Genomic DNA, 11,710 nt, shown 5'->3' on the forward strand with positions numbered 1-11,710 from the left:
CCCCCTGGTTATCTACAAAGTAAGGACCACTTAACGCTAACTCATTTTTGAAAACCTAATCTTTAAAAAATGTTTCAATTTGTTAATATTTCCATTATTATTTGGGGACTAATATGTATCATTACCATGTACCATGTTTATACATGTTCATTCCTGTGTTGATTAGTGGTTATCACATCTAGCTCCCAAGTCCTTAAGATGAGCCAACTAAGGAAGTTGAGAGGTTTTTTTACACAGGAAACTTCATTCCTGCTCCTTACGCCTCTTCTGCCACAGGCTTTATCCAGATGAGGAATTGGGAGGGTCAGGTAAGTTAAGTAGCTACAGTGAATGAAAGAAGCCAGATTTGAACTTGAGTCTGTTTTGATGAGAAACTTCTTCCCACCATGCTCTGCTGTTTGGCCAAGGCAAAAACACATTTTCTGAGAATGATTACTTCCCAGTCGCACTGCAGATTTGCTGGAGAGCCGTAAGAGAGTGGCACAGGGTGAACCATTTTCTCCAAGGGCTGGTTGTCAAGATCAAATCTCTGCTTATCAACCATCAATCTATCTGCTCTAAATTTTTTAAATTTAAAAACAGCCACAATGCACCTAGGACTAGCATGTCAAGCCCTTTATGTGTGTATATGGTTTATCAACTAACAGGTAATGCTTTGCTGTGGCAACAAAATGGAAGTGTTTTTGCACCTCTAAGACCACAACATGTCTAGGCTAAAGACAACTTTAAACAGCAAACACTGGGCACAAAGATATGTATTTCCTTTTTTCTTCCCTTTAAGGATTATTCTAACTCCCATTTTATTCAATAAAAACATAACTCTAACATTTTGGGGCTCTAGACCTCTTTCATAACACAACCACAGACTTTTTTCCTAGAAAGACACATATACACAAAAAAGTTTGGTCACAACTACAGAGAGTTCAGGAGTCTCTCGAAACCCATTCATGGACCCCCTAGAGGTCCAAAGACACCAGAACAACATTTGCTCTAAAAACATACTGCAAGAAATATCTACATCATTTCATAGGACCAGGGTAAAGACATTAGAGCCAGATCTCTCATCATCCTTTATCATTTCAAAAGGCTAATACTAAATAAACGCTCAAATTTCTGTAACTAGACTCCCATAGTCTCCAAGAAACCAACAATCTAATGACAAATAAAATCACCAAATCTAAGATTATGTAAGTTCAAAGTCCAAATCCGTTTTGTTACAGCTCAGAATCTGCTACTTCTTTCTGCCCAAAGATTTCCCTATAAATGAAAGAAACATTAGTATGGCCTAAGGCTTGAGTCCTTCCCAGTTTAATATTCACAAATATATTAAGATATAATTATATGAAAAAAGACTACTAAAATTTACTAAAACATGTCATTTTACTACACATGATATGAAGAAAAGTCAATTAAGAGAATTCTTAAATGTTCAACACATAGATCTTTGTCAATGCAGTTGCAAGTTAAATTAAGTAGTTGGCAGAGCAGATTTTTAAAAATTTCACAAAGGCTCAAATTTGGATGTGTTTCGAACCACTTGGATCAAGAACTTTCAGAAATGTTTATTTTTTTAGGTATATCTCAAACTTTAAACTTTCAGATCTCTCCTGTTCTTACTGCTTTACAAAATTTCTTGCATTGTTTTAAGTTACAAAATGAATATATAAAAGTTTTTGTCTAGAACTCTATCTATGAATATGAGATAGAATGTCTCATGAAAATTTAACAGTTACAAGGGGTAGTGATACTCTGCTATAAACAACACTAAAGATTATTTTAAGTCACTAGATACTGTTTCAAAATCATTATATGATAAGGTGAAGTAACAAGTAGTTTACACAGAAAATTATTTCACCCCTTGACAATTATCTTTTAAACAACAACCATCCCCACCAAAATGCAGTTGGGATATATAGATAATCAATGGACACTTTCAATTTGCAGTGTGTGGTACCTAAGATTTAAAGTAAGTCTTCCTTTGGTTAGAATATTTTCTCTCCTAAAACCAAGAAAATGAACCGGGCCTGATGCCCATGCACACACAGAGTTTAAGCCAGTATTATTTTAGGCCAGGGCGGGCTTCACACCCTTGGGGAGGTCAAATTATAACTCAGAATCTTTACTCAAAGTAATTTTGGGGGGGGAGGGGGTTTGTCTTTGTGCCAAAAATCAACGGTGCTAATTCTTTAAGAACGTTATTGGAGTTTCGACTTCATACATGTGAAAAAATTTTTACATATAATATACCGATATCTAGTTAGAAGTTAAACACATTTCACTGCCATCCATTCGCATTTACAACTCTTTCCTCTTTGAAAGACCTAAGAGAAAACTGGGAGAATGAACCCAAGTTTCGCAAGGAACCAGAAAGAACCAAACCCAACCCACGTAACTGCTTCAGCCCGGACGTGAAGAGTCAGGGTACTTGGTGGGGGGGGGGGTAGGGGGAGAAAGGAAAGCTGGAAAATAACTTTATGTTCAACAAATTACCAAACCTGGGTTAAAACTCAGACACGCGTCTTCGGGCTAACTGAATCTATCCCACTGGAGATCAAATCAGCTGTACTGGTTCTTGTTTCCTCTCGCCTCTCACCACCTATATGTTGCCATTTACGAGAAACTCATCGAAGTTGAATCAAAGTGACTTTTGGGAAGAGATGCCACTATGATCTACACTGTGCGCCGGAAATGTGTAACTCTACACACAGGGCAACGTTACTCCTTCAGCACCAACCCCCCCCCCTTCACTTTCAACTTCCCCTTAAGATGGGGACAATCACATAGCCTTTTTTTTTTTTTTTTTTTTTTGAAAATCAAAGAGAAAAAAATAAATAAAGCACCCCATCCAGATCACCGACGGGCTCCCGGCGTCCCGGGGGGTCGGCGGGCACCGCGCTCTCAGGTCGCTCCGACAACTCCTGCGGGAGGTCTCCAAGTTTCTCGTCCCCCTCGCCGAGCACCCGCCAGAGCCAGGGAGGGAAGGGGGCGGCCCCAAGGGCCGGAACCGCGCGACCTGGAACCCGGGGCCTTTGAGGCTCGCAGACCGCGCCCGTAGCAAGTGGTGGCGTTCGAGACCCGCCCGGGTGCGCTTGGGCGCCAACTTCGCAGGGACCCTAGCACCGCGCCCCCTCAGTGCCCCTAGTCCTGGGCGCCTCCCGGGTCAGCCGGTCCGGGCGTCCCCGCCGTCCTCCCCTACCTCCCCCCCCAACCCCGCGGAAATGAGCCCACCCCCAGTTGAGCCAGCTGGGATGCAGCGACCGGGACGACGGTCCCCTTCCCCGGGAAGGGGCGGGGGATCCGGAGCCGGGCGGTCCGCAGCCCCCGCAACCCCGGCGGCGGCCGGGCGGGCTCACCTGGCGGCTGGCGGCGGCCTCCGGGGCGGCCTCTGGGCGTGGGCCGGGCGGGGGCGGCAGGGGGGGCGGCGGGGGCCCGGGCTGCAGCCGGGGCCGCCGCCGCCCGCTGGCCTCGCCCCCCACACGCGCCGGCCGCGGCTGCCCCCGAGCAGTGCGGGGAGCGCGGAGAGCGCGGGGAGCGCGGATCCCGCGGCGGCGGCGGCGGCGGCGGCGGCGCAGCGCGTCTCAGGCGTCGGAGCGGGCGGCCGCGGGCGCCGCCGCCTCCTCCTCCATGGCTGTTTACCCGGCTGCATTGTGGGAGTTTGACCTCCGCCGCCGCCGCCAACCGCCGCCTCAGCTTGCGCCGCCGCCGCCGCCGCCGCCGCCGCCGCGCACGCCATGGGAGCCGTGACTGACGGTGAGGCCCGCTTGCCGCCACCCGGGCCCGTTCCCCCGAGCCCCTCGGCCGCCCCGGCCTCCTCCGAGCCCCCCGGCCTCCCCGGCCGCTTCCGGGAGCCCCTCGGCCTCTGCGATCGGACCCCGCGGGGAGCCGGCCTTTCCCGGACGCTTCTCCCCGGGTCCTTCGGGCCTCTCCCCGGACCCCTGCTTCCCCTGGGAGCCCCTTGGGCTCCCGGCCCGCTCTTCGGAGGCCGCGCCTGGCCTGCGGAGGGTGTGCTGGGAGGATGGTCGGAGGGCTGGGAGCACACGTACGGGGGGCGGGCGGGCGGGAACGGTAGCAGCGGTGCGTGGGCGGGTGGTACCGGGAAGGGGTCCAGGCCATTCGCGTTTGTGAGGAGGGAGCACTTGGTGAGAATATGGGGTCCGAGGAGTGGCGAAGGGGAAGAGGACGTGGAGACCCGGGCCTGGTGGTCCGAGGTCTGGAGGGTGGGCTGGAGGGTGTGGGAACTTTAGGGATGGGGTGGAAGTTTTGGGCCAGGCCCTGACTAAGGGAGAGGTTCCAAGACGCGGATGCTAAGGGTGTCAGCGTACACAGGGTGACACCTGGAGGAGAGTCATCTGGACAGGTTGGGAAGGGCTCCCAGACAGTGGTGTGGATCGCAGTGAGGCCTGAGAACTAGCCCCGGACTGGAGGTGGGAAGAGGGAGTTAAGGACAATATCTAAAACGGATAGATGTGGGGTATCTGGAGGGCGATCAGAGAGTGTGCAGTGTGCATGGGGGGTTTAGGAGGAGCCAGTGTAAGGATGAGGCCACCTGGGGTAGATAAGACAATAAAAGATTTGTCTGTGTATATGTGTTGGGGACGGTGGTTTGTTGGCAGGAATGGGAGGAGGGTTGGCAGGCAGAGATGGGGTTTTGTGGAACATTGTGAGGATAGTTTAAGGCAGGTGGACCCTTGTGTGCAGAACCCCAGGGGATGATCTGCGGACTGAGAGCAGAAATAAAATAGGGTGCCACCTTGAGGAAGGTGGACAGACATGATGGGCAACTGGAGGGAGAACCTAAGAAGGTATTAGGTTAAGGAGGAAGGAAGTCTTTTAACATCAGGGAAGGGGATGTCTAGGGCTGCTGTATTTGAAGAGAAGGTGACCAATAAGGATAGATTCCTGTGGAGAGGTCGTTTCTGAAAAGTTGGGGATGGACAGTATCTCCACATTAAAGGGCCTGCAATGGGAAAAAGAGGATAGGCCTAAATTTGTGATAACAGGTAATGAAGTGGAAGGCTCTTAAAGGTCCAGGAACTTCATGGGAAATTACAGCTTTGCTTCATTCCAGTTTTATTTATCCTGTCTAGGCTAGTCCTTGGGATTACAGTCCAGAACCAACAGGCAAGACCTTTTCTCCCCTCTTAGGTTGCAGTCTGGTGGAAAGACACCTTGGATAATTAGTTTTACTGGTGGCAAATGTTACTGCAGGGAAGTACAAGGTTGGGGACTGTGGGATCATGTAACAAAGATTGCTTATGCATTCTCAAAATCAGCTTCCCTAAGACAGTTACTGTTAATCCTGTTTTTGAGGAATAAATAGTTGTATTTGGACTGGTGTTCCAGGTGGGGAACCACTTGTGCAAAGGCCCCCAAATGTTGGAAAAACTCAAAGTTGATAAATATTTTCGAAAATTTAAAAAGTTATTTCCAGAGATTTCTGAGGGCAGTGGGAATCAGTTTTTAACATTGCTGTTGTGTGATCAGAATTGCATTAAAAACAAGAAAACAAAAACCACCACCACGGTATATGTACTATGTGAAGAATGATGAGGGGAAGGGAAGAGTTCGGTGGTCTCTAACATGTAGTATTCATCATGTGTCAAGGAGTGTTCTAATTATTAACTCCAGTTTACAGGTGAAACTGGGACATGAAGAGGTTAAGCAACTTGTCCAAGTTGGTGCAGTTAGTAAGGTATAGAGCCTGAGCTGAAAACCAGGCCATCTGGCTCCAGAGTTCTTGCCCCTTATTACTGTGCATCCAGTCTCTCGGTTACTGCTGCCCTAGTCCTAGTAAGAGATAATGGGAACTCAGACAAAAAAGGCATACAGAGAAGTAGACTGAGGTAGAATGTCAGGATTTAAGCGGTTGAGTGGATGTTAGAGGTCACAGGAGTGCCCACTCTTGCCCCTTACAAGCTGACTGATCTTGCGTAGGTTAATTAATCTCTTTGAGCCTCAGTTTCATTCTTTATAAATGGGGATAATAATAAAATCTATCTCATAAGGCAGTTTAGAGGTTTAAATGCAATAAAAGTTGTAGTGCTTTGCATTGAGTCCAACATGCAGTAATGTTCAACAGAGACTATTAAATGTAAGAATTGGTTTACTTGTCTCTCCTTCATTTTCCTTTGATTAGGACTGTGCCTTCTTCATCTCTGTATTTGCACAGATTGCCCTTTCCTGGCTAGTAACTGCTATTTCTTCAAGACTCCCCTCAAGTATTCATCTCATTTGTAGAAACAGTTGATCTTTCACCTATTAACCCTGTTATTTTATGCATATTACTGTTGTAGCACTTAATACTTAATTTACTTAAATGACATATTCCAGAAAATATTTAAGGCAGCTTACCATAATGTGAAACCATAAAAAATAAATGCATGAGAAAACAGGGCAAAAAGAGCATTGAGAGGAAGGAAAACGAGGAAGTTAGAAGTGGGGTGATCCTCAAAATGCAGTGGGTAAAATCTGGTGCATTAGGCAGCCAAAAGTGACTCTTGTTTCTCTTGTAGTTCATACCAAGGGGCAGGACCTAGTCCACTGTGTACTGTTGTGTACAGGAAGAGAAGGCAATGTTAGATACACAGTACAAGCAATTCTTTCTGATTAAAACACTAGAGATAAAGTTGTCTCTAGGGTCCCCATAAAGAAAAGCTAGTGTCATATCCTTAATCTCTTATCAGCACCGTTGATCATAGGGCTGTTTCCTAGCACATCCCTGACTAGGTCAGAGAAGGCTAAATCACAATTTAGAAAGCCATCCTAAAGCCAATAGGTGGTTTAGCTGAATACTTCTGCTGCTCTGCCTTCATTCAGAGCAAGACTTTTGCTGTTGTTGTGGTTAATTTGTCTTAAGAATACTTAGGTCGTAGAAGAGTGGATGCAGTACAACTTTTTCAGGCAATCCACAGTAAACATGGTTTTTCTCAACTGGGCTTTTGGTAAAAAGCAGAAGTGAGTAGTGGGTATGATAGGTCAGCAGTATATTGCATACCTTTTGGGCCCAATTCAGGGTGCTGTCTACAGCAGTAAACCAAGGAAGCCCCGATTTCTGCTTAGGGGACAGAAGCAATGGTGTGCGATCAAATAAGTAATAAGATAGTTTCTGAGAAAGAACATAACTAAGTTCTGAAATGACCTAAGTTCTGAGAATGAACTGGATGGGATATGAAAGACCATAATGGGGGAGGGCTGCCAAAAGTCCGATAGACTTCTCTGAAAAGTGACCCTTGGAGTAAGGCCTGAAGGCGTCAACCCCTACGTAGACTTCAGGAAAGGATTCAGGACAGGTTGCAACTAGTGCAAAGGCCTGAGGCGAAAATAAGCTCTGCCCTGCGGAAAAGATAAGGAATAAATTCAAGGAATAAGATAAAGGCTGGTATTCAGGTGCGTCTGGAGGGGTGTGATACAAAGGAGGTCAGAGAAGTAAACAGGAGCTTGCCCAGAGCTATCTAAGCCATGGAAAGGAGATTGGATTGTCTTCTGTGGGGACTTACAAATATGATTAGAGGATTTTAAACAGAAAAGTTAGTACTTTTTGATCATTCTGGGTTGCCGTGTAGAGAATGGATTCTAGGAAGGCAAGAATGGAAACAGAGGCCAGCAAGAAGTCCTCCAAGGCTCAGGGTGGGTTTGGATTAGGATGATGGCAGCAAAGAAGACAGGAGTGGCCTGAATAGCTCAACCACCCTGAAAAGTTCTTGAAGTACCAGTACTTATATCTGGAGCTTAAAGGACAGCTAATGCCCTCTTACAAATTTGAGGTGCCTGGCAAGATGCTGTGCCCTCACATAATCCTTCCATAGGGGTTTGCCTGTCCATTCGGACAGGGAGCTCTTAGAGGAGAAGCTCTTTATTCCCTGCACCCTGTACAAGGACATTTCGGTGCATGTGAGGAACTACTCTGCTCAGAGGGAAGGAGAAAGACATGGTACAGTTTCCGTGGATACAGAACTATAGATATTACCACCAACACTACCATTTTATAGATGGCAAAATAGAGGTCCTGGGAAGTGAGTGACTTACTGTCACATAGCTAGTTCTCGGCAAAGCCAGTTTCTCTCCTCCCCTGTTGTGACTCCAGCATTTTGGCTAACTGAAAACAGTTGGGTTTTTGTTTTGTTTTGTTTTAAAGATTTTACTTATTCATTTGAGAGAGAGCACAAGCAGGGGAAGAGGCAGAGGCAGACTCCCCGCTGAGCTGGGAGCCTGACATGGGGCTCAGTCCCAGGATCTGGAGATAATGACCTGAGCCCAGGGACGATGCTTAACCATCTGAGCCACCCAGGCACCCCTGAAAAGCAGTTTAGATATTGTCACTGTTAACTTAAACTATGTTCACAGTTTGCATTTTGTATGTGTTAATTTAAAGGGTGTTAAACAGTGTTAGTACCCTGATAGGAATCATTTCAGAAGCCCTTTTTTTTTTTTCTGAGAGAGAGAAAGAGAATCTTAAGCAGGCTCCATGCCCAACGGTGAGCCAACGCAGGGCTTAATCTCATGAGATCATGACCTGAGCCGAAATCAAGAGTCAGACGCTTAACCAACTGAGCCATTCAGAAGCACTTTTTGCAGTGCAGAGAATATTAGGTATGTACATGGATGTGCCAGAGCACAGATGTGGGGTGAGAAGGAGATGGCAGGGAGCAGGGTGTGACCGTACATTCCACTGAATAGAGCTTGTTGGTTTTGACAGTATTTTTTTTAGTTGAGGTAAAATTAGTATATATCATTAGTTTCAGGTGTACAACATAACTTGATACTTGTATGCACTACAGAATGATCGTCATGATAAGCCCAGTTATCCATCACCATACAATTGACCCACTTCCCTTATTTCGCCTACCCTGCAATGGCCCTGTCCCTCTAATAACCACTAATCTGTTCTCTATATGGGCTTTTTTTTTTTTTTTTGGTATTGTTTGTTCATTTTTTTTTGATGCCACATATAAGTGAAATCGTCTGGTATTTGTTTTTCCCTGTCTGACTTGTTTCATTTAGCATAATACTCTCAGGGTCCATCCATGGTTTTGCAAATGACAAGATTTCCTTTTTTTATGGCTGAGTAATATTCTACTGTATATATGTTTTTGTTTTTTAATTAGAAATATAATGTTTGGATATATGCCATTAAAACTTAAAATAATGGGTTTTAACATGCCTGTGAACAATATGACAGAATAATGGAACTGTGCTACGACTTTCTAATAATGTGATTGTGGATATTTTCCTATGGCAGCGGATACTACTCATCTGTAAAATGAAGGTAATAATACACACTTCTGGGGTTTCTTCAAGGGTGAAGTGTGATAATGTAAGTAAAGCACTTCAAAATTGGCTATCTAATCTCCTGTCCAAACCAGGACACTCTCCAGAGTAAAAGGAACAAACAGAATGTATGGTCCTCAGATAGGAGTGGGTAAACCTTGTTTAAGGGCCTGCTACTGCTGGGATTCCTTTTTCAATTGCTGATCCAATGTTAATCGGACCTTTGTGGTCACAGAGTTTGTTTGGCTTTTTTCCCCCCACTAATGCCAATGGATTTAACCACTATGTTCCCTCAGCTCTGATCCCAGCACAGGGGTTACTGATGCAGTGCACCTATTAAATACTGTTTCTTTAGCCAAGATAAATGGTTTTAAAAAGCAAGATTGAAATTTCAACCTTGACTTTTTTAGCACCACACTCTAAACACTTAAGTAAATCTAGAGAAAAACAAAAGGACCTCAATACTTTGTTTTGCTTTTTTTTTAAATTTTGCTTTAATTTTTGTTTAAGTAATCGACTTTGACATTAGCAGTGTATTTAGACTAGCCCTAAGTATCTCACGAGAGATCAAAATTTTAAATGGAGAAAGCAAACCATCTTATTTACTGTTCCTTCCACTGCCTCTTTGTAACTTCTTAATATTGTCAGCCTTCAAAATTGTTTTAGTGATTTTAAGCTTCTTGAAAGGAGGAGCTACGTGTTATTTTACCATAAGTAACCTAAAACAATGAGACATAAGTAATTCAGCTTAATGACCCATGAGCAGTGGCGATCCAGTGATAAATCTGAAAGGAATCTGCATGCTCACGGTTTTTACATGGCCCTGGTCTCTTGTTGTAGGTCAAGTCAAGCCAGTTTTCTTGTTTCTTGTTAACACATCATGGATTCATTAAAGAACACTGAATGGAACTTACAATGCAGAAGAAATGAAGAAAAATACCTCAAAGTGACCAATAAGCTCATTCCCCAGATAATCACTATTAGTATTTTTAAAAAGAAAAGTAATGCATGTCAGACGATTCAAGAAAAAAACACACCAAGTGACAGTGTGAAAACCCTCCCCTCTCACTTTCCATGGCTAGTCCCTCTTCCCCAGAGGTAATCACTGTAAACTGTTTTTGGTGTGCCTTTTCAGAATGATGTTTAAGTGCCTATAAAGGGTGAAACCATCTTCTCTCGTGCCAGACTTGTGAGTTTGAGTCTAAGCTCTACTCCATACTTCCAGTGACATTTAATTTGAGCAGCTAACTTTCAGTTCCTTCACTGGTAAAATAGTAGTAATATCTACTTTACAGAGCTGTTGTGCAGATTAAGTGTAAATGCATATACATATGCATTTACCTATATGTGTATTTACATATATACATTTGCATATACATATATACAAATAAAAGTTTTTTATATGTATAAAACACATCCTTAGCATATTACAAGCATTATGTATATGTCAGTTGGTTGGCCACTATCTGTATCTACTTTAAAATTTTACGCAAACAGGGGTGCCTGGGTGGCTCAGTGGGTTAAGCCTCTGCCTTCGGCTCGGGTCATGATCTCAGGGTCCTGGGATCGAGCCCCGCATCGGGCTCTCTGCTCAGCAGGGAGCCCGTTTCCCCCTCTCTCTCCGCCTGCCTCTCTGCCTACTTGTGATCTCTCTCTCTGTGTCAAATAAATAAATAAAATCTTAAAAAAAAAAAAAAATCTCACCTAAAGTGCTTTTAAAAAAAAAAAAATTTACGCAAACATTTACACACTCTTCTGTGATATACTTCTATAATCATATCTTGGAGCTCTTCCTACTTCTTGCTTTTGTATCACTGTGTAGTATTGTATTTTTAAAATTAATTCTTGGACCGCCTGGGTGGCTCATTTAAGTGTCTGCCTTTGGCTCAGGTCATGATCTTAGGGTCCTGGGATTGAGCCCCACATCAGGCTCCCTGCTCAGCGGGGAGTCTCCTTCTCCCCCTCCTTATGCCCCTACCCCTTGTGTGCACACTCTGGCTCCTGCACACTCTCTCTCTTTCTAATAGACAAAATCTTTAAAACAATTCTCTAGTAAACATCTAAACATTTAGTTATTTCCAGTTTCTTACTCTTACAGGTAGTATTCCAATGGAGATATTTGTATAGATGTCTTCACACACCTGTGGGAATAATTAATAGGAGACAGGTCAAAGACTACATGTATTTTTAATTTTGGTACATATTGCTGCATTGCTCTAGGAGCCAGCTGTTTCAAAGTCACCCTGTCCCAAAGTGTTTAATAAATTGTCCCTTCTCATGGTTTTCAGTTTGGATCTAGAGTGTTTAGGAACACGAAGAAGAAACCAATGGTGCATTTCTGTGCTAATAGAATTCCTTGCTAAAGTGCTTTTAGAAAGGAAACGCTAATCTTCACTGGTAGGTCACAGGATTGATTGCTCTTTCCTTTTTTTTTTTTTTTAAG

At 44.4% G+C, this 11,710-nt stretch overlaps 1 protein-coding gene across 1 annotated transcript in view; it reads left to right on the top strand.

Moving 5' to 3' along the window:
• Positions 1–3,624: 3,624 nt before the first annotated feature.
• The window catches only part of THOC7 (THO complex subunit 7), a gene marked incomplete at its 5' end in the record, with an annotated part of 21,650 nt that continues 13,564 nt past the window's right edge, over positions 3,625–11,710 (top strand). The window contains 2 exon segments of the mRNA XM_080801246.1: positions 3,625–3,654; positions 3,660–3,750. Of these exon segments, the coding sequence (XP_080657372.1) occupies positions 3,625–3,654; positions 3,660–3,750 (121 nt within the window).

Source organism: Martes martes (genome assembly GCF_963455335.1).
Source record: "Martes martes genome assembly, chromosome: 1".
Lineage (NCBI taxonomy): Eukaryota > Metazoa > Chordata > Mammalia > Carnivora > Mustelidae > Martes > Martes martes.